At 33.6% G+C, this 25971-nt stretch overlaps 4 protein-coding genes across 4 annotated transcripts; 1 reads left to right on the top strand and 3 right to left on the bottom strand.

The window, feature by feature from the left end:
• Nucleotides 1–2465: 2465 nt before the first annotated feature.
• LOC125864590 (protein WVD2-like 4) lies at nucleotides 2466–5925 on the bottom strand. Its single transcript, XM_049544614.1, has 8 exons — nucleotides 5820–5925; nucleotides 4357–4909; nucleotides 4210–4262; nucleotides 4007–4087; nucleotides 3819–3885; nucleotides 3660–3731; nucleotides 3382–3489; nucleotides 2466–3124 (listed from the first exon to the last, which is right to left on the bottom strand). The coding sequence occupies exons 2-8, from the start codon at nucleotides 4894–4896 to the stop codon at nucleotides 2738–2740; spliced, it is 1308 nt and encodes a 435-aa protein (XP_049400571.1). The 5' UTR covers nucleotides 4897–4909; nucleotides 5820–5925; the 3' UTR covers nucleotides 2466–2737.
• Nucleotides 5926–11104: 5179 nt separating this feature from the next.
• Nucleotides 11105–17231, bottom strand: LOC125864588 (calcium-dependent protein kinase 26-like). Its single transcript, XM_049544611.1, has 8 exons — nucleotides 16832–17231; nucleotides 15328–16399; nucleotides 14498–14641; nucleotides 14242–14394; nucleotides 13633–13748; nucleotides 13266–13433; nucleotides 11924–12148; nucleotides 11105–11494 (listed from the first exon to the last, which is right to left on the bottom strand). The coding sequence occupies exons 2-8, from the start codon at nucleotides 16220–16222 to the stop codon at nucleotides 11372–11374; spliced, it is 1824 nt and encodes a 607-aa protein (XP_049400568.1). The 5' UTR covers nucleotides 16223–16399; nucleotides 16832–17231; the 3' UTR covers nucleotides 11105–11371.
• Nucleotides 17232–18106: 875 nt separating this feature from the next.
• Nucleotides 18107–20858, bottom strand: LOC125864606 (fra a 1-associated protein). The gene is made up of 2 exons (XM_049544627.1): nucleotides 20542–20858; nucleotides 18107–18691 (listed from the first exon to the last, which is right to left on the bottom strand). Exons 1-2 carry the CDS (start codon nucleotides 20754–20756, stop codon nucleotides 18343–18345), a joined length of 564 nt encoding a protein of 187 aa, XP_049400584.1. The 5' UTR covers nucleotides 20757–20858; the 3' UTR covers nucleotides 18107–18342.
• Nucleotides 20859–23025: 2167 nt separating this feature from the next.
• On the top strand, nucleotides 23026–25951 carry LOC125864584 (protein MICRORCHIDIA 7-like). The gene has a single exon (XM_049544606.1). The coding sequence runs from the start codon at nucleotides 23218–23220 to the stop codon at nucleotides 25771–25773; it is 2556 nt and encodes an 851-aa protein (XP_049400563.1). The 5' UTR covers nucleotides 23026–23217; the 3' UTR covers nucleotides 25774–25951.
• Nucleotides 25952–25971: the final 20 nt, after the last annotated feature.

The raw sequence follows: 25971 nt of genomic DNA on the forward strand, positions 1-25971 counted from the left end.
TGTCATCCGTTAAAAGATTGGTTCATCTACGCCATTTTCGTTTGAGGAAAAGCTTATCCATGTTATTATTTGTAAACTAAAAATATTTGTTTCAGTTAACAAATATGGCATGGATGAGCCTTTTCTTAAATGAAAATGACATATATGAGCCAAACTTTTAATGGATGACATAAATGAACCTTTTCTCAAAGTTCGATGGTATATTTAAGCATTTTCCCTTTTTAAAATTACCAAATTAAGCCTACCATAAACAATTAATTACATGTTGTAAGTTATTGATCTGATTTATAATTTTAAATTAATCAAGTAATGTGGGGACTAACGGGCAATTGAACACTAAACATTGACTTTACTTAATTTTTATCATTGATTAGATTAATCAAGAAGATTAGGAGGAGAATTGTTATACTGAACATTTTATCATTTCATGTGCTTTGGAACGTTCCACGGATCTTATAGCAGCAAAATATTAATTTATTTTAAATAAATCACACACACATAAATGGAGAAACACTTTTCCTGTCTCAAATTATTTATCGTGATTTTTCAAATAGTTATCTCAAATTATTTGTTGTTTCAGAAGTTCAAGACAAAATGATTTTTTTTTCATACACCTTGTTTGGATGGTTATTACTCGATGTGTTGTATTGTATTATTAATTTAAATATAATGTTTGTTTTGATTGTTACTTAAATTCTATTGTATCGTATAATTTAAATTCATCGTTAGGTAACGATGAAAGACCTCATTTTATGTAATGACCGATTTGGTGTTATCATGTTATTACCTTAATATTTTCTCCTCGTTTTGCCTTTATTTATTACTCCCTACGTCCACTTTTAATTGTCATGTTGCACTTTTCGAAAGTCAATTTGACTAATTTTCAAAGTTAAAGTAGATTATAATAAATTGATATTTTAAACAAAAAAATTAGATATTCAAAAACTATACGGAAAGTACTATAAATTGCAAGTTTTTGCATATCAATATGAAAAAAAAATACATCGTAAAATGTTGGTCAAAGTGGATGGAGGGAGTATTCAATAATCATATTTTCTCTTTTATCCTACCTTTTTATAGTAAGCTCTACCCCGTATCCTACTTTTCCTGTAGGTTTATCATTCAAATTATGAATGTGTGACATTATGTAACGATGAAGAGCGATACAATCTATTTAAACAATGTATTCATTAAAACAATATAATACGATACAATAAACACAACACAATACAAAATAATATTGATATATAATGAAATAATTATCATTCTTAAAAACTGCAAATACCTTAATTATTAATTATGGGTATTGATGTTATGATTGTTCAAGAAAATCACGACAGCAATATATAATTTCAGCAACTTACATATGATATTAAAAGAATCTTACTTTGCTCTAATTAATAAATTCTAAAATTGGAAAATTGAGTAGCATCTTGATTGAATTTATGGCAACAAAATATTCGTTTAGTAATATGATTTATCTCCTTTATGGACCCATATATCCTGGAAAGGCCTTTAATTATGTCTACCACTATAATCTGATTCAACAAAAAATATATTTATTTTGAATATATATGAATCAAATCAGGTTTAATTTGTTCCAGATACATTATATACAAGTGTGATTAGTTTGTATGTATGAATTATGATACATGACTCTCGTCTCTCTTGCTTGCCTTTCTCTCTCCGCTCTCTCCCTATCTACATTTCAGAATGTATCTGAGTTTCACAATTATGTATCTCTGAGAATATATGTATATGGCCACTTCCTATATGTCTATTTGATAATTTTAGAGGTAAAATCATAATTTAAGCGATGTTATTAAGTATGCCATTTTTGTTTAAGCTCGAGTATAAATGAGTTTTTGCTATCTTTACTGCTTATATCGCTCTATTTAAGCTCATCTTTGTTTAATATTATATAAAATAAGTTGGGTCCGGTATGTTCTGAGTTTCATTATGTCATGTCTTTCTAGTCTCTATCACTACCCAGCAGGCAGCCCCTACTAACTCCTACGGTATACAGAGTTGGATCCAGGATTTCAATTTGATGAATTCGACTGTTAAGATTCTTAGAACTGAACTCATTATATGGGCTCGGAACTAAGGCCCCACTGACCACTATGCATGCTTGGTGTTTTTCACGTAAAAATTTGTACTCCGTGTCAAAACATAGCAGTATATGAAATGCCAAAATTTTAGAAGAAAGATTGCCTGGTGCAAACTCAAATTTACTGCAGAATCACATTTTCAGTAGAATAATCAGACATAACATGGTGATCCAACCATTCTAACAAAAGAAGCAATGGCGGAGTCAAACTTTTCGTTAAGAGAGTTCAACATAAAGAAGTAAACACACGAAGAAGCCAATGAGATTCAACATTTGCTATATATACATAATGTGGCTCCGCTCCGTAAGGAAGTAGGTAGGGAAATGACAACTATAATGAACTCAGCAAAACCAGAATAAAAGTTCAGAATGATACATTTGAAGAAAAACAGAATGTTGAATCTGACTTAAGAACAATGAAGAAGTTTTTCGAGAATGATTACACCATGGTACTGAAATATTCGAAAAGAATGAAGAAACTGAGAATAACCAACATGTACAACTTGTAACATAACAGCAACATATTCACAACTCAACGAAGCAACAAAAACGCTTTCACAGAACGAAAAAAAGGCCTATAAATAGATAAATAAATACAGAAAAAAGACAACTTCAGTAAGTTCATAATTAACCTTCAACGCTGACTTCAGCTTGCACGACGATTGGATTTGATGGACGTGCCACATTGTCTTCTCCACAATTCATTTCAGACTCAGGTTGGATTTCGTTTTGTTCTGTTTTCTCATCCGAAACCTTTGCTGCTTCAGCAAGTCTTGATTTTGTTTCAGCAGGTTTCGTTTTAGTGATCGAGGTTTTTGGAGATTGAGCAGTTGTCTGTGAAGTCTTAACTGGCTTCCCTTTTGATGCAACGTTATCATTATTGGCTACGGATGACTTACGTTGTTCCTTGATCACTTTTGGACTGAAGCATGACCCTCCACTTTCGGAACTATTAGTCATAGATGTGTTCTTAGTTCTTCCAAGCTTAGGAGATATGGCGCGTGTTGTTGGTATCTGCACATTTTAGCAAAAACTTAAGCATATAACGCGAAAATACCGAGTGAATGATTCACACAAATTAGAGCTAACAAGAAAGGGAACATGAATTGCATAAGACGGAAGTGGCCTAAGAACGAACAAGGGAGTCAATTGAAAGTTAACAAGGGATGAAAACTAAAACAACAGAAGCTAATTTAGGAACACGAAATGTCTTTGCAGCCTTCTTTTACGAGATTCATTCAAGCGCCTTGATAAGATAATCAAAATTTTACCTTCTTCAGTTCAACTTTAGGAGGGGGCTCCTTGTAGAAGCAAGGCATCGGTGCAGCTTTAAATGTCAAGCTCTTCCTAAACTGCTTTACCTCTGCCTCTTGGTTTTCCTGAATCAAATCCCGAAACCACAAAGAAAAGGGCTTAGTTCAGAATAATTCTTACAAACTATGTTGCTCAAACTCTTCAAAAATATCGACAGGTATGACAACATTTTTGGAGAGTCCAAGCAACATAGCTTACAAAACAGCAATGAAAAAACAGTATTGTTTGAACTAACCTTAGATTTTGCTAGCAAGTTACTCTTTTCCTCTTCTCGGGCCTGTATCCTCTCTTCCACCTTTGCCAAGAACTGATGAATAGGGAAACTGAGCTGTAATTTTTGCACTATGCTAATACGTACACGATGGTCATTGTAACCAAAGGTTAGAGTACAAACCTCCTTTCGCTTTTCAGCACGTTCTTCCAATCTGAAGGAAAATCCAGCACTGGTACGAGTTGCATTGCTGGTTATAAAAATAAAAGAAGTTATAACATTGGACTAATTGCGGACCATGATGAAACCCGACCAATGGAAACAAAAAAGTAACAACAAGTCAATAACTCAGCATAGGATAAGAGCAGTACGAGGAAGTAGCAGAACGAGCATCATCATCGTCTTTAAGAGGTGATGTAGCTTTAGTAGGTGTTATCTTTTCATCGTTTAATCTGCAAATACAAACATTTAGCATACCTATCAGAACAATCATTGGCCACGAAACATAATGCAATAAGTTCTAAATTAAGAAGTCCAATTTTATGAACAAATGCAAGTAGCAAATTTCACTTACCCTTCAGAAGTAGCTTTCTTGGCAATTTTACTGGCTGAAGCAGACTTCCCAGACTTAATACAGAAACAGCAAAGGAAATTTGTGAGATATTGCATCCATAAAACTCAAAGAAGGGAAACGCAAAAGATCACGAGTGACTCAGTTTACCAGCGATTGACGAAGGCTTGGGATAGATCCTGTAGTTATCCTTCTGCTTGTTGTAGCACTTCCATTTGGACTTGAACTCTTCACAACTCCAGCAGATGTACTCTTAGTAGCCGGATTTAAACGAGAAGCTGACGAGACTGTTCCATTCAAATGTGAAGCCTCATGTGTCACACCATTTGGTATCCAAGGTTTAAAGTCCGATTTCTTTGTACAAGCATCAATGCTCTTCCTTGTCATGTCTGCATTGGCACCTCTTGTAGGGAATGAAAGACTTTTCGCCATACTTCCCTTTTTCGAACGAGTCAATGCAGACGTGCCTGTTGAATTTGCTTGATCCTTAGCCATTTTGTTGTTCTTTTTAGTACCACCAACTGATACCTTATGTTGATTCGGAACATCCTCAACAGATAATTCATCTTTGGCTACAGATGAATTTGGAGTCTCATCCGCCTTCTCATTAATGTTCTTTAAATCCACATTTTCTTCCTCAGCCACAACAATCTTTTCCACCTCTACTGGAACCCCATTTTCAGACTCCATATACCAACAATATCTAAAACCAAAACAATCGATAAATACTCAAAAAAATTTGTATCAATCAACAATTTGGAAGCTATATTGTTCGGACTCTCCAAAATTGCTGCTTATAAAGGATCTGACGCACAACTATCGACATTTTTGAAGAATTCGAGCAACGTAAGATCATAAGACAAATCATACATGCCTAAAATCCAATTATAAGGAACCTTCACAAATTGAATTCACTTTCTTTAAAAAAAAATCAAATCTTTAAAGAAACAACAAAAAAACATAAATGAAGGGAAAGAGAAAGAACCCCAAAATTCAATTTTCAAATTCCAACAACAACATACCCAACGTAATCTCACAAGTGGGGTCGGAGGAGGTTAGGATGTAGAGAGACTGTTTCTGACAGACCCTGAATCAAAAGAAATCTCAAATTCCAAAACCAACAATTCAATTTTCAGTTCTTGATCTAAATCAAACAGAATTTCAGACAGTAAGACCATATACACTACTGCTTCATGATATAATTCATACTAAACAATACCATATAAGTAACTAAACAACATCCTACTTCACAAGGGTCGGATCCAAGATTTAAACTTTACGAGTTCAAGATTCTAATTTAGTTACAACAAGGTCAGATCCAAGATTTGACTTTATAACTTCAAAATTCTAATTTACTTATAACAAATATACAGAGTTTGAACCAAAGTTACTAGTACTCCAAACCTATAACTAATGCACTATGTCTACCTCTTGCAACTTCATGTTAACATAATCAAAAGATTCAAAACCAACCCCTTTCAAATTAAAAAAAAAAGCATAAGATCCAACACACTTCAATACAATTTTTTTTTAACAAAGATTGAATATTACTATACTAGTACTATTTTGAAAATCTAACATGGCATAATATTTCAAGAAAATGAAAAGGGTACCTTTTTTTTTTCTTTTCTTGTCTTGGAGATGATTGGTGGCAAATTATATGTCTCTCTGGAATTCAAAATGATAATACTATGGAATGACAAAAACTGTGTTAGAAATACTGGAAACAGAGAGGAGAGAGAGGGGATGGAATTATGGATTTCACTCTACTTGGTAAAAATTAGTAAATGACCAAAATGCCCTTCTTCCACTTTTTTTTTTTTTTAATGAGAAAAAATATTATTATTCCTTCCATCTTCGTCTATTTGACTGGACACAAAATTTTAAAATGTAATTTTTTTCTTGTTTGTGGTAAATTTAATTATTATTATAATATTAACATAAGATTATAGTAAAAATTGATAAACTTTAAATTCTGAATCTTCATCTAGATAGTGAAAATTTATTTATTTAGTATTTGTTACTTTTATTATTTCCATAAATGGATTACATATTGTTATACATTTCAATAATTTTGTCCCAAAAGATATATAGCATGTGGAGAACACGTCGTTTGGTGATAATTTACAAACTTAATATTAATATATGAACATCAACAACTTTAAAATAACAAAAAAGAATTATTTGCTTGATGAATATTCTTTGGTTTGATACTTAAAAAGGACAATAGACAAGTTGTTAGTAATTCTATCATTTTGTTCATTTGTTAGACATGGTCAATAGGTCATTCCAATTATTTTATATTAATTACCTAGTTAAAAATATATATAAAAAATTGCATCACAAAAAAATAGTTTGATGCGCGACTAAGAAAACGAATGTACCATATCAAGGGTCTATTGTACATAATATTAACTTATATTTCTATAAGATGTTATCGCAGCTCAAACACGTGACCTCCTGATCATGTAACAACAATTTTATCAATTACGTCAAGAATTTGTACCATAATAGAAAATAATTAAATGGTGTCCATGGTTGTTATTTATTTATTGCTAATTTAATAACATGCATTAAACAAGCAAGATTAATTTTAATTAACTTGAAAAAAAAATTCTTCTTTTTTTTTGGCAGTTGCATTAGAAAATTTCCATTAGAAACAAAAAGTTAAAGCCTGTCGAAGACAACCTAATCTGCTAAAAAAAAGATTTAAGGAAATGCACTTTTCTTTTTTGTTTGGCACAAATTGAGCAAAAAAATGGTGTACTATTTACATTATTGAAATCAATAATTTGTCTTCTTGGAATTTCATAATACTCAATTATGACAAATTTGGGCCAGATTCATAAGTTAAATGGCCCATATTTTTCTTTTTGATTTTTTCTTAGATATAATGAAAACATGCAACAATTTAAACGGTCTTAATTGTTAATATATAGGGCTAAAGGTCTGAAAAATATCCCAAATTTAGTTGGATTTGTCGTTGCGATACTAAACTTTCATGAGGACCTATTACCTCCCTAGACTATTTAATACCGTATTTTTTTTACCTCCTGAACTATTTAATAGTGTATTTTAAAGGTATATATGTGCCCACATGGACACATTACTATTTATAATTTTGCATTATTTTTTATGTCCACATGGGTAAATATATATGTTTAAAATACGGTACTAAATAGTCTAGGGAGGTAATAAGTCCTCATGAAAATTTAGTATCGCAACAACAAATTCAACCAAAGTTAGGATATTTTTAAGACCTTTATCCCTAATATATTATATACAAGGTATTAGGTCGTTCGATTAGTTGGATTGTGTAATTAGTTAATTGTTTTAATAACTTTTAAGATGTATTTGATGTCTTTTTCCAATAAAATTGTAACTTTATATAAATATTAGTTGAACATGCATGCCAACCTCATTACATGTTTGGCACATCTTTCATGATCTTTTGGGTTATTTTTTTTAATTCTTAATCAAATATCTTAACATTTACCTTTCAAATCTCGAAAATATGATTTACTCTTGCATTAAGATTTTGTGACAATATATACTTCAAATTAATTAAATCCCATATTTTCTTAGTTAAGATAATTAATTAGTAGTACCATCCAATTAATAATGGTGTTGTCTCTTATTTTTCAATATGTATTATTATTTGCTTATTATACTTTCCTTACAATTCTGCTCTAAAAATATTTATTTCGAGCCAAGGGACTTATAACCTCTACCAAAAAGATAGGATAAAATGTGCACATTCTATCCTTTCTCAATTTTACCGATAGAATTACACCGGAGTGAATATATTATTATACTTATAATTATGATAATTAGAATTTATTTTGGTATCTTTAAAAATTATTCAAAAAATAACGCATTCCTTTTTATGAGAAAGAGGACAATAGTAATAACATTATATTCAGTGATTTCATAAGTGAAATTTGAGAAGGATAATATAAGTTAATAATCCTACATGAGATATTGAGGAGTCGTTTGGTTTGAATTCAAATTATGATGAGATTAGTTATGATGTGATAATTTATGCTAAAATTATTTTTTATTGAGTGTTTGATTTATTATATTCAAAATAATAAATCTTAAGAACGTATAAGTTTACAAAAATACCCTTCATGAATGTGAAAAGTAATGTACAAAAAGTGTTTAAAGGTATATTTTAGTCATTTTATCCTGGGATTACTATACCACCCAAGGGAAGGGATAACTTATCCCGATACTGATTATTAATCTCGGGATAAGTTATCCCGGACTTGCCAACTAAACAACAAATTAAGTGGCACTATAATTTAATCTCAGGACTATTTGAAGTTATCCTTCACATCAAACAACCCCTGAGAGTATTATTTTCGATTAACCCTCGACTCGAGATTAAAAAAAATGAAGGAGGGTATTTATGTCAAAAGAAGTAAAAATCCAATGATTGTAAAAGTGGAAAAAACCTGCGGAAAGGGAACTGTAGTAGAACGTGGGGAGTTTCATGTATTATGAAACACTACGACAAGGGCCTGTCGCAGACGTGGCATGACACACCAACGTGCCTGGGTCCCACTTTTTACACCATATTTTGGGACCCACACATAACCATGACAAAATCTTATAAATTTAAGGGAAAAAGGACAGAAATACCCTCAACTATCGTAAATGGTATGCAGATATCCTTCGTCAAACTTTTGGGACATTGGTGCCCTTATCGTCCAAAAACTTGAGCATATATGTCTTTCACTCTAACGAAAGACTAAATAGGGACACGTGACACAATCTTATCTGTCGATCTGATATTTAATAAATGTCAGGTCTGTGGATAAGATTATGATATGTCTATGTCCGTTAGTATAAAAGGTATATATGCTTTAGTTTTTAGACGGCAAGGGCACTAATGTTTCAAAAGTATGACGGAGGAGATCTACATATAATTTATGATAGTTTGGGATATATTTATCCTTTTCCCCTAAATTTAATAGTAGTATATTTATGGAAGTAAAAATTAACATTCATTGTATTTTTGGCTTTTTGCTATCAATGTTAGAGTTTAGTTATTTTTAACAAAAATAAATATGAGATGATTTGTTATTTGTAAGAAAGTGAATGAATCCAAAATACAACAACAAATAATACTTTGCATCTATTGAGTTCCATTGAGTTTTAAGTGGTAAATTGATAAAATTGTGAGTAAAAGAGACTAATTTATAATCCGAGTCAAATACATATACTAGTTATATTTGTAAAAAGATTTAAAAGTTTGTTTATATATATACAGAAAATAATATTATAATGTATCGTATAATTTTTCAATGAATATAATTTAATTGAACATCCACACCTCGATAGAGTATCAAATATCAAATTGGACTGCATCCACATGATAATTTCTCTTAATTATGATAAGACTTCCAAATGACAACTAAGAATATTGATTTTGAATTGGTATTTTACCTAATATTGATTTCCCAAGTCTTTTTCTTCTAATTATTTTTTTCTTTCACACCAGAAATGAAAGCTCCTACTAAGAAAATAATTCGAAAATTAAGAGATAATGATCAAAACACGTCTAAACTATCATCTTTTTGCGAGTAACTACCTTAACTATTAGTTGTTCATTTTTTCCTTTCTGAACTATCACCATTCAGTTTCAAAACGTGAAACTTGCAAAAAGTAATAATTCATGAATTATTTTTTATCATTATCTCAAATTATTTAGGATAATGACTCTTGAATTAGTTGAGATGGACCCAACTTTACCATCATAATCTCTCTTAATTTATAACCCCACTCGGATGTGCATTATCTCCTCAATTAGTTTAACTTGTAGTACTATTTTTTTGGTACAACTCAAAATTATGTATTTATATATTATAGGGGCCAATGGCTATTTAATTGAAAAACATGTTTATCTAATATAATGTAATATTATTTTCGATCGTTTTAATTAGTTTAAATATAAAAATCACAAACCCATATGGGGTAGTTGAAGTTGAATCATGGGATAATCAAATTAGTATAACGATAATTAAACCACTTTTTCATTTTATTAGTGATGCTATTTTTATTATTTATAGCATTATACAAAGAAAAGCAACAAAATGTAGCACCAAACAAGTACTTAATTAAAACACTGGAAATTAAGGTTCGTTCTAGTGATGGAAGACCTCCATTATCAATCAGTAGATTGGAGATTCGAGTTAATGACGATGGTAAATGAAAATATTATTGATTTTCCTGAATTGGATTGAGAGAAAAAGATCGAGAAAAAACTAGAGACTACAGTTTGCTCTAGTGGTAGATGACCTCCACTATTATTGAATAAGTTGAAGATTCGAGTCAATATTAAGGGTAGGTGAGAGTACTATTAGGCATTAGCCTTCCTTAGTAGGGATGAGAGAAAAAGATCGAGAAAATACTAGAAACTAAGATTCATTCTATCACTATCAACCTCGTAAGTAAGTAAAAAAATTGAACAATGTCAAGGATAAATAAGAATATTGTTGATCTTCTCAATAAAGTTGGGAGAAAAAATCAAGAAAACACTAGACTAAGGTTCATGCTAGAGATCCAAACCAGTATCGAGGATAAGTGAGAATACTGTTGATCTTTCTGAATAAGGTTGGGGAAAAAGATTGTGAACACACTATGCTTAATAGAGAAACAAACAAATAAACCCCATCTTTTGATGGAATTTAAACCTCAAAATCACCATCAAACAGTAAGTTATTATAATAATTTGTGCTTCATAATGTGTTGCACTATGTTTTTCTAGATATTTGTAACTCACTTTGGTACAATGAACAAAGTTTATGGCAATAATTAATCTCCTAGTAAAACACACTTCATAATACACACACAAAACAAACCTACTATGTGTGGAAGTTAATCTGTGCTCAAATAAGCATTACCTTATTTATCTTGAAATATTTTAAAAAGAGTGCATCCTATTTTCTAGAATATATATTAAACTGATAAGCTAATTATACAACTTGGGAGTTAAAAATTAATAAGAGCTGGCATTTTCTCTGTGTTTTGACCCTACTATACACTTCTGTACATTTCAAAAATCATGGTGTGACAGCAAAAAATCATGGGAGGTTGATGAAGGAGAGAAACTAAAAACAGAAAATGGGAATAAGCAAGAAGGTACAAATATCTTTCTATGTCAGCAAACCTTTGTTGCATCTCGAAATCCGATGCTGAAATTATTGGGCAAGCGTCTGTTACCGAAATTTGCATTTCCTTTTTGCATCATCGCCACAAACTCGCTATAATCTATCCGTCCATCCTGAGAATATATGAACAGATACTTGAACAAGATGCAGTGATTAAGAAAGAATGAAAAACTAATGTTCTAAAAGACACGGACCATTGCAAAAGATTCTAATTGTTTTTGTTCTATACGATACAACAACAATAACATATCCAGTGGAGTCTGGGGAGAGTAAAGTGTACGCAGACCTTAACCCTACCTTATGAAGGTAGAGAGGCTGTATCCGAAAGACCACCAACTCAGGTAACGCAAATCAATACTCTCATGTACATGTTTGGATATTATATTCATTATATGACCACAAAATATGTTTCCTCAGTATCTGTCTCATGTGGTTGTGTCGGACACTAAAGTCGTGTTGATATCAATGTTATATGGTCTACCATTATGTTCACGCATTACTAAGTATATTTGGAAAAAAGAAATGCCAGTAGAACTACATACGTTGTCTTGATCAACTTCTTGAATGATTTCTTCCAAGCGGACATCCTTCATGCCAAAGTCCTCACAAGCCTTTTGAAGTTCATCTGCAGTAATATATCCGCTCCCATCTTTGTCAAAATATGAAAAAGCAGCAGAGAGATAATCTTCCTTCTCAGCTTTGTTGACGTGAAGCATTGCAGCTATGAATTCCCCATAGTCAATGGTACCACTGTTGTCAACGTCAGCCTGCAAATTTTTTGGGAGAAAATTTGAAGTTAGACAGAAAGAAAGAAGTATAAAATTATCTAAAGAAGAAAGTCTTCACACAAACACACATAGCGCTTGCTTAGAAACGATACTTAGACAGAGCATAGCTTAGCTGCTCATAACGAGAGCATAATTTCTAAAGGACAAACAGGTCCAAAGATTTATGCTTCGATCTCAAAGCATGAAGGCTTTCTTTTTAGGTGACAATCAAAAAGTGATGCTAATAAGGAGTACTATGTACTCAATAGCACAACGGAATAACCAAATGCTGTAACCGTAACCTTTTCAAGCTGTGAGTTAGATTTCTTCGGTGCTCCAAACAAGCAAATGGGAACAGAAAATTGACTGCACGGGGGAACTTGGTGTACTTTGATGTAACTAACAAGCAATAGCAATTTCATGGAGAGGTACACTTAATAGTTGATATAAAAATCAACAATTACGGTTACACAAGAATAACCTGTTACAAAACTGCGAGATACTAAAGGACTTCGCTACTGATATATTTCTTTGAAATAAAATTTGGAAAGGAGTTGGAAAAGAAGGTGAATGGCACAACAATTCTCTCTTGGTTGGTGATCCAAAGCTTGTCTGATGGCACCTTCTGCACTTAGTTTATTAGGACAACATTTTCCGCTACAAGTAAAATGAAATACCCATTTTTCCTATAAAGGCCCTCTTTGTACCATAGCTAGACAAAAATGCCTTTATAGAGAGACAAACATCACACTTTTTCCAAACTTGATCTCATTTAACAGTATCGAATCATGAGAGACAGATACATACAGTTGTTAAAAGGGTATTCTACAGACATATAGAGAAGGTTCAGAAGTTATTAGAACGAACATACAAGAAAAAGGATAAAGAATTTAAACAATGCATAGTGAGTTCTCAAAGACATTTCTGATTCCCATCTTTACGATCCTCACATACATAGAAAAGAAAGCAGACAGAGAACGGATGTATTTCAGCCTAAATTGATGATCTTCATGGTTATATGGAAACCTTGTCATTGAGTAGAGTTACTAATATCTTTGATCGGAAACATGACATTTAATACAGAATAGTTATGGAAGACTACAAGTCTAAAACTTACCGCCTTCATCAAGTCTCGTATCTCTGTCTCACTAAGATCAGCCCCAAATTGCTTAAGTCCAACCTTCAGTTCATCTAAAGTAATATGTCCACTGTCATCTGTGTCAATCATTTTGAACATCTCTTTCAAGCCTGCAATTTCCTCTTCAGAAAGACTCTCTGCAATAACCTGTAAGAAATAAATAATATATGATTAGAAGAAACAAGAGACCTGTTGAATCTTCAACTAAATTAACTTTTCATGCAGGTGTGGGGAGCTATAGAATTTAACTGCAACTTTAAGTTTCAAAAATGGCTTTGAGTGTGGGTGGACAAACACTTTTAGTGGTAAATCTCATTGAGACTATATTAGTTTACAAGTATCTTACCATGAGAGCCATTTTTTTAAGCTTGTTCATGGCAGAAAACTGAGTTAAGCGACTCAACACTGCAGAATCAAGAGGCTTATCCGGAGCCACACCATCAATCTTCACCCAAGGATGGCCTGCATAAGGGAAAATAAGAACGATAAGCGGAATTTAGAAAGTTCAATGACAACATGTTGTGGAACTAAAAATGCAAATGTGGACAAATATAGACAATCTAATTTGAGAAGACGTAGAACCAAAACCATCTCCACAGACAGACGGCCTTTTCTCTGAATTGATTTAAAAAGAGTATTGTTTCCCTTCACCTGCTTTCAAGACATACTTGCAGAAGATGAACAGATAGCATAACTATAGTTTCCGATTCCACACCACACACATATACATTGCTCTGATTTTGTTATTCTTTTAGACCAATATGTTTGAAATTCTAGTTGAACTAAACTGACATTATATCTGAGGACTCAAATCGGCCAAAGAAATTCTAAAACGACATTAAGCGTTCACTATGTTCTCTCTGCTGCTAGGCAAAATGGTGCTCACAGCATCTCTGAGAATAACATATGATAAGCTGGATTTTAAATACAAACTTGAAATTCAATGGCTACTCACATAGAACTTCATGTGCAGTAAGTCGTTGCCTCGGGTCCCTAACAAGCATTCTCTTCACCAGATCTTTCGCATCTCCAGAGATGTTAGGCCAAGGATCTGATGTGAAGTCAATATCGGCACGTAAAACCTCGTCAAATATTTCCTGCTCACTTTCTATCCAAAAAATGGATGAAGAAAACATGAGAAGCTGTTTTTGGTACTTCACATAACCAGGAAACCATGGTAAAACTACAATAACTTGAAAAGATCAACTTACCACCCCAAAATGGAGGTACACCAGTGAGAAGAATGTAAATTATTACACCTGCACTCCAGATATCAGCTTCTTGACCATAACGCTTTTGTAGAACTTCTGGAGCAACATAATAAGGACTTCCAACAATATCAGAGAATATTTGCCCTGTGGTTAGGAACGTAACCCATTCAGCTAGGCAATTTTTAAAACCAAAAGTACATCAACAAAGAAGACTGATGCATGCTTTTAAGCATATCTTATCAAGAGAGTTAGAATTTTACATAGAACAACTTATGTTAAGGATATTTACCATATATGATGGTGAACAACAAATCAATAACAATAATAACCCTTCTACTTGATAGAACTTTTATGAAATTGGAAGCAGCATCCACTGCCGACCTAAGAGTAATGAACAGGAACGAGTTCTCAATATAAACTAGCAGATACTGATATGCAATGCTATAGACTTCGCAAATCAGAAAGTTTGGAGCTTTCAAGGCTTTGGACATGGACTTTGGTCTATCCATATCAACTGGACTGCTTCTACTTCTTTTGAAAAAGTAAATAAAAATGTAAATGTCTAAATGTTTGGACCAACAAATTAAACATAGGAACTGGTCTCATGAATTCCTGATGAGTGGGATTTCCAGTACAAAGGCAACTGCAGCAGAAGAGAAACTCTAAAACGAATTCCTTGTAGGTGAAGCTGTTTTAAAACAACTGTCAGAAAATGATTTTTTTTCTTATGCATTAAAACACTAAAACTAATGCAAAGAAATAGGAAAACATGAGAAGCCGAAAATATCTAGTAAGTAAATGGAGAATTTCGAAGAAAATGGGAAAAATACCTGGCTTGAAAAACATTGATAGCCCGAAATCTATAATCTTTAGAGGTGAATCCTCTTTCTCGTTGACAAAGAGAAAATTCTCAGGCTTAAGGTCCAAGTGCAACACTCCTAGAGCATGGCAGGCTTCTACTACACCAACTATTGTCCTTGCAAGCTCAGCCGCTTGTCTCTCCGTGTAATGTCCCTGCTTAACAATCCTATCAAAGAGCTCGCCTCCTGAACATAGTTCCATCACAACATGAACCGCAACACCATCCTCGTACGCCGCTTTTATTGAAATGACATTAGGATTTCCAGATAAGTGATGCATTATCTGGATTTCTCTCCTTACATCTTCCACATCTTCAGGTGTCAATAATTTCCTTTTTGCTATCGACTTACATGCATACTTTTCCCCTGTTGCTTTTTCAACGCAAAGAAATGTTGTCCCAAATTGGCCATGTCCAAGTTTATCTCCCAAATCATAATGCTCCTTCAGAAGACCACTTTTTGTTTTCAACACAGAATCAACCTGGAGTCCTGCACTAAGCATTCTCTTGACATGTGGCTTCTTCGGTTTTGCAGACTCTTTCGGCTTCGCCTTTTGATGGATTGTATTGTCATACTTTTCAGGTTGTATTGCTTCATTCGGCTTCAAATCAACTGAGGTCTTCTCCTGTTTAACTACCTGAGTGTCTTTCTTGTGTTCCTGATTGGGCTTTTCCCTGTCTATCATCACCATTTCTGGGGGTTTATTCTGAATGGAGTTCTCACGTTCAGGTTGTTTGTCTGTAGAATGTTCTATACCCTTTGGTTTTTTCTTATTAGTAATCATATCCGGTGATCGAGATCGCCAAAAGAATAAGTTGAAGAACCCACCCTTTGTAAACTTAGAATGAACACAATTATTTCCCATTTATTACTACGCTCCTCTCCACCAATATCTGTTACTACTATACACATTTGTACTCAAATATCAAACCCAATTTAACCCCTCAAACTGGGTTGAAAATTCGAAACATCTGAAGTAGTAAATGTAAACCATTCCGCTCCAGATAACAGCTGTAATTCCAAAACCAGCTGCAGATAACACCTGTAATTCAAAATCAGCATTCTTCTAAATAATGTAGAGACAAAAACTATGACCTAGTAAATTTCCAAGTCATAACAACAACGGCAACAACAACATATGCAGTATAGTCCCACAAAGACCTCTAGTGCCACAAAGTGAGGCCTGTGGAAGGTAGAGTGTACGCAGACCTTACCCCTACCTCGTGGTCGTGGAGGTAGAGAGGTTATTTCCACATACCCGTGCAACAAATTTCCAACTCATACAAGTAATACCTCTAAAAAGTTTCTAATGAGCTAGAAAAACTTACTCCTTACACAATCAAAAATTAACAGAAGCAAAAAATCATCCAACAACAACTACGCCTAAATCCCAAACTAGCTCATATAGGCTAATTAAACAAAAACCCATGATTAAAAACCCGTAATTTACCTAAAAAACAGAGAAAAAACATACAAGGACAAAATTCACCTCAACTTCGGAAGGGTTTCCAGGTAAAATTAAGAATAACCAATACGTGAAAGTGAATATATTTTGGAATATAATATGAAATTCTCATACCCAAATGAGAATTAACGGAGAAAAAAAAATTCCTGAAGGAACGAAATGAGAAAAGGGCTAACGAAGAATGTTAATTAATAATAATTGTATGTGAAAACAGAAGAGATTATTGGGCAATTTTGTGGTTAAATTTCATTAATCTGTGTATAAATTCTTTGGAGATGAAGCTTTTTGGGATTAGGGTTTTTGGGGAATTGAAATTTTTCTTCAAAATTTTTAGGAGAGAAAGAAAGCGGAAGGCCAGGGACAGAGGAAGGAACGGCGAAACGTGACAGGTTTTTCAGTTACAATGTTTGGCGGAAAAAAAAAATTAATAAGTAGTCAGGGGAACAATATTAATAAGGGAAAGTTATTCATGTTACAATATTGCCCTTCAATTTCTTTATAATTACAAAACATTTCCAAGAAAAAAAAAATACTATTATCAATTCTGGACATAAATTCCACTAGTTTAAAGCTTAATTACGTGCCTTCTTTTTGTTTTTGGAATTGCATTTCATATCACATTTACCTCGACAATACATGTATATGATACACTCAGATACATGTATCTCAGATATATGAAGATTAAGTAAGGTGTAATTTGTTCCAAATATAATGTATCCAAACGCGATTCAGATGTATTTGAGATATACTAGCTCTCTCCTCTCTTCTATCTCGCTCGCTTCTCTTCATATGTATACACTAACTCTCTCGTCTCTCCTATTCTGTTCGCCTCTCTTCATGTGTATTTGAATTGAAATATGAAAGATGTATTTCAGAATGTGTGTGACTTGAAATCTGAAAGAGTGGTGTATCTAGCTAAAAATCTAGTATGAAATTATTATATTGGTAAGACAATATGTAACTATTTCATACTATAGAGTAAATTAATATATATCATAGGATCATCTGTGTAATTAGATAATTTTTCCTTTTTAAGCTCTTATCTTCTTCATTTAAGCTCTAATTTTGTCAACTTTCTCTCCTTCTCCCTTATCAAACACACCCAAAGGTATAATCTCTAACGAAAGCTCTATCAACAATTAATAAAAAGCCTTGAATTTGAAAATCTAGTCTTTCGAAATTATTATTTGTTTGAATTGGTTATTATTGCAAACATATGATTGTAGTTTATAAGTCAATTTTGAGGTAGTTTGGTGAAAATTCAAACTGAAACTCGTCTAGGAAAAAGACCAATAAGTTATCATTTGTATGTCCAATGTATCAGTGGATATACACCGGACGTACAAAATACATACAATAACATAATTGTATGTTGTTTTTTTTTTGTATATGAACTAGTTTTGGACAAGAGGTTCAGAACAGAAACAAAATCTAAGGCGTGCATTAACATAGTAGCAACATATTCACAACTCTGTGGCAATCATAAGTGATATGCCTTGAGGATCTCCTACTTAATTGCTTCAAACATCTCTATCAAGGCCAGAAGGATCGACCTCTCCATCAGACTTGTTTGGTTTAGGAGGATGAGATTCGATGGGTATACCACGTCTCTCAGGTGAGGATGCTCGGTCATCATCAAAGACACGAGGAATGCTGAATGCACCAAAGAAGCCATTCTTTATCTCCTCAGCTGCTTCAAAGAAACGATCAAGTTCACTGAAGAAGCTTCGCTCAATATTCTCAACATCACTACGCAGCCCAGGGAAGTCAAAAGGGACACTTGACTCTATAGAATGTGAATCACTTGTCATTTGGTCTGTGACATCTTCCTCCGAGTATTCTTTATTAGACTCCACTATCTCAGAAGGCCTGACGAAAAGCAAGAAGTTAGCAACAACTCAAACAATCACTACTAAATGCCCAGTAGTTTCATATTTAGCATCAGACTCCAACCTCCCCCCACACCAAAAAAATAAATAGCCAAAGAAGAAATGACCTTGCTCATGGCATCACAAGTTTGACTTTGATCAACAAGAAGCTATTCAGTGATGTGCGTTCCATGACAGAACGTTACTATAAGACAAAGTAACAGCCTAGCATCTTCTTATAAACTAAACAGTGTTCTTTAGATATCAGGTCAGAATTGCTTAAAACAACAAATACTCGTTTATACGTACTTCCATAGTAATTTTATTGCGTCTGATTCTATGTGGTCTTTATACGTCTGAATAAACTAAGCAGTACCTGCTTCATAATAATGAACTATCCTATTCTCCCACACACAGTATCTTTCACTCGCTAACTGTAATTTGGAATCAAAAAAGGCCATAAATAACTTAATTTATGCAGAACATATCCTGACCAAACAGATAAGTCACTTCTTAAATCAACCAGCTGTTATAATTCAGCGAAACGTGAACAGAGGATCAACTAATTGTCTTCCCCCGTCAATTTAAGTTTCCCCTTAACTCATAAACTAGAATAGACCATTGACTTTGTTGGAAGGATCAAAACATTATATAAGTCATAGGTTAGGATTTCTAATAGTGGCTAGGGAAGCGATGAAATGCATCTAATGGATATTCACCTCAACAGAATCACATTCCAACTTCTTATCGTACCCCTTAACTGTGTGTTATGTAGCAGACGTGATCAATTAGAAATGTCTTATGTTTGAGAAAGCCTTTTCTAATCAGTCCAGGAATCCTCTATCCTATTTTTTGCTCACATAGGGATGGATTCTCCAGTCCAACAAAAGAATCAACAAAATAACACCTCATTCTCTGTGTGCTCTTTCGATTGGCTACATAGAGAGAGGTAACAGGCCATGGAGGAAGACAACGTACTTATGGGTTCCCATGTACACCACATGACCACAAGACCTGGGTAATTATCCTGGATAAATATTTGTACTTCCAACACAAATGCAAACTAGAAGGTACCACCAACTACCAACTCATAATGGTGCAAATAAAACAAGAAAAGACACATACTAAGTATTCCCTAATAACGTCCCAGGATAAAGACGCACAAGATTCTTTCAATGAAAACTGAATTGTAGTTCTCAGTTTATCTCAGATTCTGTCATACTTGCATTTTATAAAAGCTAACTGTTCCTTTGCAGTCATGGATTTAGCCTCTTTAATTAGAGTGAAAAATCATTAGTTCAGCACAAATATGCTGCAATCTTTAACCAATTTAAAAGGACATATAAAGCTGTATAAAATGCACAATTCAATGAGCTTGTTCATATCTCCAAGCAGGGGCGGAGCCAGGTAGGGCCAAAGATGGACCGCTTTGTCGGAAATTACACTATTTATACATAGTTAAAATTATATTTTATATATACCATAGATGTTAATCCCCTTTGGCTTCATGAGTGTTTACTTATACATATTTCGAACCCCTTAGCAAAAATTTTGGCTCCGCCACTATCTCCGAGCAAAGAATTATGTCTTTATGAAGCTAAATGACAATTGACATAGTATCTATTTAAATAAAATAGATTAATTGTTAAATTTCAGTTACTAAGTTTAATCCAAAATTCAAAGAAAATAAATCAGCTATATAAATGAAACCAGATCATCAGAGAGTGATTAAATAAACTCAACAACAATATTAATTCAAATAATTAAAGTTAAATGCAAGACTAATGACGATTTTGAGCCTAATTTCCTCCTAAAATGAACTGGCAAAACACAATTAACAATTTTTTTTACCTCCCAATGCAATCCTTGAAAGTTTGCTCAGTCTTTTCGCACTTTCGGATGAATTTTCCTGGCTCGGTCTCTTCGGTTCGGCATCGAGTGCTCACAACCTTCCTGGTAGCGCATCGTTCACCGCCGTCACCGTCGCTGCCGGAGGATGATCTAGGGTTTGCAAAATCCTTGGCGCCGGAATGCTTAGGCTCGTCGTCGATCCACACCCAACCCATTGCTCTTCGATTTGCTTCAATTGCTTGGCCAACAATTCATGGATGTTTCTGGAAGAAGGTGAAGGAAATGAAATGAGTTATTTGTATTCATTCCATGGGCTGCCTATTAGTGGGTCGGTCCGATTTTAAAGTTTGTTGGTTTGACTTATTGGCTACGGTAAACATGTTAAATATAATAGAATCATTACGATTATTGATAGTTATCGGAATTTGAAAATTGTTTAGTTAAAATTTAATTAGAAATAAGATAATAAATCAAAAAAGTCAAGCACATGAATTAAAAGATTGTGTTCGACTCAAAAGCAAGCACGAGAATCTTATAAAATAACTCAGAGTATAAGAAGATAATAAATAAAAGTATGAAACTAAAATGTAAGTCAATGACTGATATTCTACACAACCCACTTAAAAGGTGTAAAAATCATGACTTGTACCCTATAAGATTTAACTTCAACTTTACTAAATCAATGAGCCTCGACAATATAAGATTACAAATTTTGTACCTAAGGAGCAAACTCTAATTCTTAAACTTCAAGTTATGGATTTAGATTACTACTTTTGCAATCTGATGAATTATCTTTGATTCTTAAACTTTAAGTTATGAATTCAGATTACGACTTTTACAATCCTATGAACTAACTCTGATTTCTAAACTTTAAGGTATGAATTCAAATTACAACTCTTGCAATCCTAGGAACTAACTTTAATTTCTAAATTTCAATACACCAACCGCTCAAGGTATGTATTCTGAACTCTTCGAGTTATTCCAACTTGAAGACAACACTCTTAATTCAGTTTATAACTCATTGAACTAAGATTACATCAAGAGTCGATCACAAAGAAGAATGTCTAATGCATATATACACTCTCTAATAAGATTGTTATTTGATGTGTTTCTTCTATGTGTTCCTTTAATCCACTAGTAGCATTTGCGAAGTCAATTTTTGAATTGCACTTTTTGCTTCGTAAGTACGCAACTATTCTGGACGACATCACCTCTATTTAAGCACAATTCTACGTAGAGTTATCCTTCATTTCAAACACCACATTGACTCAAATTCTTTTGACTTAAAGAGCTCTACTTTAAGTAAGACTCCTTCAATTCAAACTACTTGCATCTTTAGACTCCTTCTTCAAATTAAACTTATTAATTCTTTTGTATTGTAGTCGAACTTGAACTCTTTGGTTCAACACATGTACAAACTCTCTATCAATTCAAACCCTTTTGACCTAGAGTTCTACTTCAAGTGGAATTTCTTATTCAAATCAAACTCTTTGAGTTATTTTTTTATGTTAATCCAGCTCTTCAATTCAGCACATGTTTCTTTTCTTGAATTTATCACGAAATTATCATACAATTTCTTGATTATTGGACACTTGTCTTTATTCATTAATGATCTTGCTACAAATTCAGCTTTTTGAGACAGTACATCTATGAATGTTGACTTACTTGTTTCATGTTACTTTGTCAATCATCAAAATTATATAGAACCCAACAAGGACTTTATACATTAAATGATATAAATATAATTTATTATCAGGTTTTCAATTAACTCATTAAAAAAACTCAAACAATTAAAAATTGGCAACTCAATATATAAAAAAATCAAAATCATTATCGAAATCGCTAAGTCAATAATTTTTTTTTCTAGTTTAGGTCATTGATTTCGATTTGATTCTAAACGGCGAAAATCTTTTGAAATTTATGATCTAAAATAAATTATAAATTAAATTAAATGAATATTTAAGAATAAATCATTATTAAATGTAAAATATATGATTATTTTTATTGACTAAAAAAATGAGTTATATAAAAGGTAAAAAAAAAAGGGATATAATATAAATATAAATATAAGAAGTATGGAGAAATTCAAATAAAAAAGGCATGTACAACTCCCTTTTTGGAATATATATTAGTACTACTTCAAATAAAAAAAGTTTCCAATAAAAGATTGTTTTTTTTTTTGGAATTTTTCACCTTGTAATCCTTTTTCAATTCCCCTTCCTTTTTCTTAAAGTAGGACTCTAGCTAATTTGTGCAGTCTTTTAATTATTTAAAAAAATACTAAATCTGTATATTCCCAATATGTTTCTATAAATTTATTTATTTATTTTAGGGAAAAAAACTCCCTTCTTTTTTTTTGGTTATACTAATTATGGAGTCCTAGTAGTAAAAGAGTATCTCTTCTCTTTTTCCTATTTGGATTCAACAACTCCAACAAAATTACTTCTCTTTTCCTTTTCCTTTTCCTTATGGATTTGGATTACCTTCAACAATGGAGAAAACATTATTATAAGGAAAACTTATACACTAAGGAGAACCCAAAAAACCTCTATAAAAGAAGTAAAATCAATACTATTTCACATTCTTTAGCAATTTTAGTTCTTAGTTTTCAAACTTTTGTTTTTTCTCCTTTTTGAAAATCACTTTTTTTTGAGTTCTTGATTTTTTTTTGTTAGCATGATCACCATGCCTATAAAGCAAGAACTCATTGACTTAACAGATGATTTAGATGATACCCAAATCACTAGAAACACAACTATGCATTATATGATTCCAGTAAAGAATAATGGTTTTGATGATTTTCAAGAAAGTCCTATGAAAAAAATTAAACTTGAAAGTCCTGTTTTTATTGCTCCTTTGTCAATTTGTCCATATAATAGTAATGAATTGGTTGTAGCTTCCCCTGTTAGTGTTCCAGTTGTTACTAGTTGTAAGCAGTTCTGGAAAGCTGGAGATTATGATGGTAAGAAGGAGGGTTGTGCAGGTTTTTTCTCTGGGGCATATGATCAAACAGTTGGTATGGATCATGTAAGAGTTCACCCGAAATTCTTGCATTCGAATGCTACTAGTCATAAGTGGGCATTGGGTGCTTTTGCTGAGCTTTTGGATAATGCAATAGATGAGGTTTGTAATGGTGCTACGTATGTTAGCGTAGACGTGATGGATAACAAGAAAGATAAGGGGAGTAAGATGTTGTTAGTTGAAGATAATGGTGGTGGAATGACACCTGATAGGATGAGGCAATGTATGTCTCTTGGGTATTCCGCGAAAAGTAAGTTGGCAAACACGATAGGTCAATATGGAAACGGTTTCAAAACGAGTAGTATGAGGCTAGGGGGTGATGTGATTGTGTTTTCGCGGGGGAGAGATAGAGCAACGAATATGTTGACACAGAGTGTTGGAATGTTGTCATATACGTTTTTGAGGAGTACTGGGAAAGAAGATATTGTTGTTCCTATGATTGATTTTGTGAAGAGGGGAGGAACGTGGGAGATGTTGGTTCGGTCTACAGCTGATGTTTGGAAAAGGAATTCGGAGACTATAGTGCAATGGTCTCCTTATGAGAGTAAAAATGATCTATTTCAGCAGTTTGAATTATTGAAAGGTGATCAAGGGACGCGAATTATCATATACAATCTTTGGGAGGACGAAGAAGGAGGCACGGAGCTTGACTTTGACACTGATCCACATGACATTCAAATCAGGGGTGTTAGTCGAGATGAAAAGAAGATTGAGATGGCAAAAGAATATCCTAACTCGAGGCATTTTCTAACTTATCAGCATTCTCTAAGGAGTTATGCTTCGATTTTGTATCTGAGGCTTGCTCCTGGATTTCGGATAATTTTGAGGGGGAAAGATGTTGAACATCATAATTTGGTAAATGACATGATGTTTTCTGAGGAGATCACATACAGACCACAATCCGTTGGTTACGAATATTTTGTGGCTACAGGAACTATTGGTTTTGTGAAAGATGCAAAACATCATATTGATGTTCAAGGTTTCAATGTTTATCACAAGAATAGGCTTATTAAGCCTTTCTGGAGGGTCTGGAATGCTGCGGGAAGTGATGGTCGCGGTGTGATAGGCGTCTTAGAAGCTAATTTTGTGGAACCAGCTCATGATAAACAGGGGTTTGAGCGCACAATTGTTCTTGCTAGACTCGAGGCACGCCTACAATTTATACAGAAGAAGTATTGGTCTTCAAACTGTCATTTCATTGGTTATGCTAAGCGTCGCAATGTAAAGAACACTGCTGTCTCTCTAGATCAGGAACAACCAAACGTCGGGCACACAACCTGTCATGATGATGGATCTAATTTGAAATCGTCCAGAGTAGAACGCGAGAGGGGACCAGTTCATTCTTCAATAAAGGACAGTTCAGTGCATGAAGCATCCCAGGTGTATGCAGGGTCCGGGAAAGTGACCCAGCCATTTCAGTTTTCAATACAAGCAAATCAAAATCCATTTTTCTCCAACGTCTGCCGCAGAACCTGTCATGATGATACATCTAAATCAAAATCCACTGTAGGAGAACACGAGAACACGGTACCAGTTCATTCTTCAGTACAAGAAAGAAATCAAACTATGTGTGGAGAGCAAACTCAGCAAGTGTGTACACTAAAAAGGCAACCTGATGACACTCCAGAAAAAGCTTCTGCGCCTAAAAGAAAATCAGGTTCCCCATTTATCTCCAACGCCGGCCACACAACTTATCATTATGATACATCTAAATCAAAATCCATTGTAAGAGAACACGAGAACACGGTACCAGTTCATTCTTCAGTACAAGAAAGAAATCAAACTATGGTTGGAGATCAAACTCGGCAAGCGTCAACATCAAATAGGCAAACTCTGGGAAATTCAGTTGTAAAGATGGAAGATACTATGCCCGATGACTTGAGAGTAGAGAGTAGTAGTACTAAGAATAGTTTACAACAGGTTTTGCACCGTTTGCAGCAGGAAAGAGCTAGGAGTGAGACTCTAGCTCGCATGCTTATGGAAGAAAAAGCACGAGCGGCTAAGGAAGAACAGAGTATAAGGAAGCAGGAAAGAGCCAGGAGTGAGACTCTAGCTCGCATGCTTATAGAAGAAAGAGCACGGGCAGCAAAGGAAGAACAGAGTTTAAGGAGCAAATTAAAGGATGCTTCTGTTATCACACAAGATCTGCTCAATAAAGTGAGGCTGCTAGAAAGTAGCAGGATGAATGTTACCTGCAAAAATGAACGTTAACGTTGAGAAGTGACACAAAATATGCAGCTAAAGAACAACTGATGCACACTTCAAAGATCTGGCTATAGCAAATCCATTCAATATTAACATATACCTTAGATTTACTTTTTCTATTTTTCCTATGGATGTAGTTGCTTCTGTTGGCAACAGTTTTGCTTGATTGTTCTCAGTTTTTGATTATCAATACAAATATATTAA

This window comes from Solanum stenotomum, chromosome 5 (assembly GCF_019186545.1).
Source record: "Solanum stenotomum isolate F172 chromosome 5, ASM1918654v1, whole genome shotgun sequence".
Lineage (NCBI taxonomy): Eukaryota > Viridiplantae > Streptophyta > Magnoliopsida > Solanales > Solanaceae > Solanum > Solanum stenotomum.

Excerpts from the sequence above, each read along its gene's own strand:
- LOC125864590 (XM_049544614.1), bottom strand. The coding sequence starts at position 4,896 with ATGGAGTCTGAAAATGGGGTTCCAGTAGAGGTGGAAAAGATTGTTGTG. Across the intron at positions 4,263-4,356 it reads CAAGCCTTCGTCAATCGCTG|TCTGGGAAGTCTGCTTCAGC; the intron begins GTAAACTGAGTC and ends TTCTGTATTAAG. Across the intron at positions 3,732-3,818 it reads GTGCTGAAAAGCGAAAGGAG|TTCTTGGCAAAGGTGGAAGA; the intron begins GTTTGTACTCTA and ends CCTATTCATCAG.
- LOC125864588 (XM_049544611.1), bottom strand. The coding sequence starts at position 16,222 with ATGGGAAATAATTGTGTTCATTCTAAGTTTACAAAGGGTGGGTTCTTC. Across the intron at positions 13,434-13,632 it reads TTAAAAAAATGGCTCTCATG|GTTATTGCAGAGAGTCTTTC; the intron begins GTAAGATACTTG and ends TATTTCTTACAG. Across the intron at positions 12,149-13,265 it reads TACGAGACTTGATGAAGGCG|GCTGACGTTGACAACAGTGG; the intron begins GTAAGTTTTAGA and ends AAAAATTTGCAG.
- LOC125864606 (XM_049544627.1), bottom strand. The coding sequence starts at position 20,756 with ATGGGTTGGGTGTGGATCGACGACGAGCCTAAGCATTCCGGCGCCAAG. Across the intron at positions 18,692-20,541 it reads TTCAAGGATTGCATTGGGAG|GCCTTCTGAGATAGTGGAGT; the intron begins GTAAAAAAAATT and ends GCTTTTCGTCAG.
- LOC125864584 (XM_049544606.1), top strand. The coding sequence starts at position 23,218 with ATGATCACCATGCCTATAAAGCAAGAACTCATTGACTTAACAGATGAT.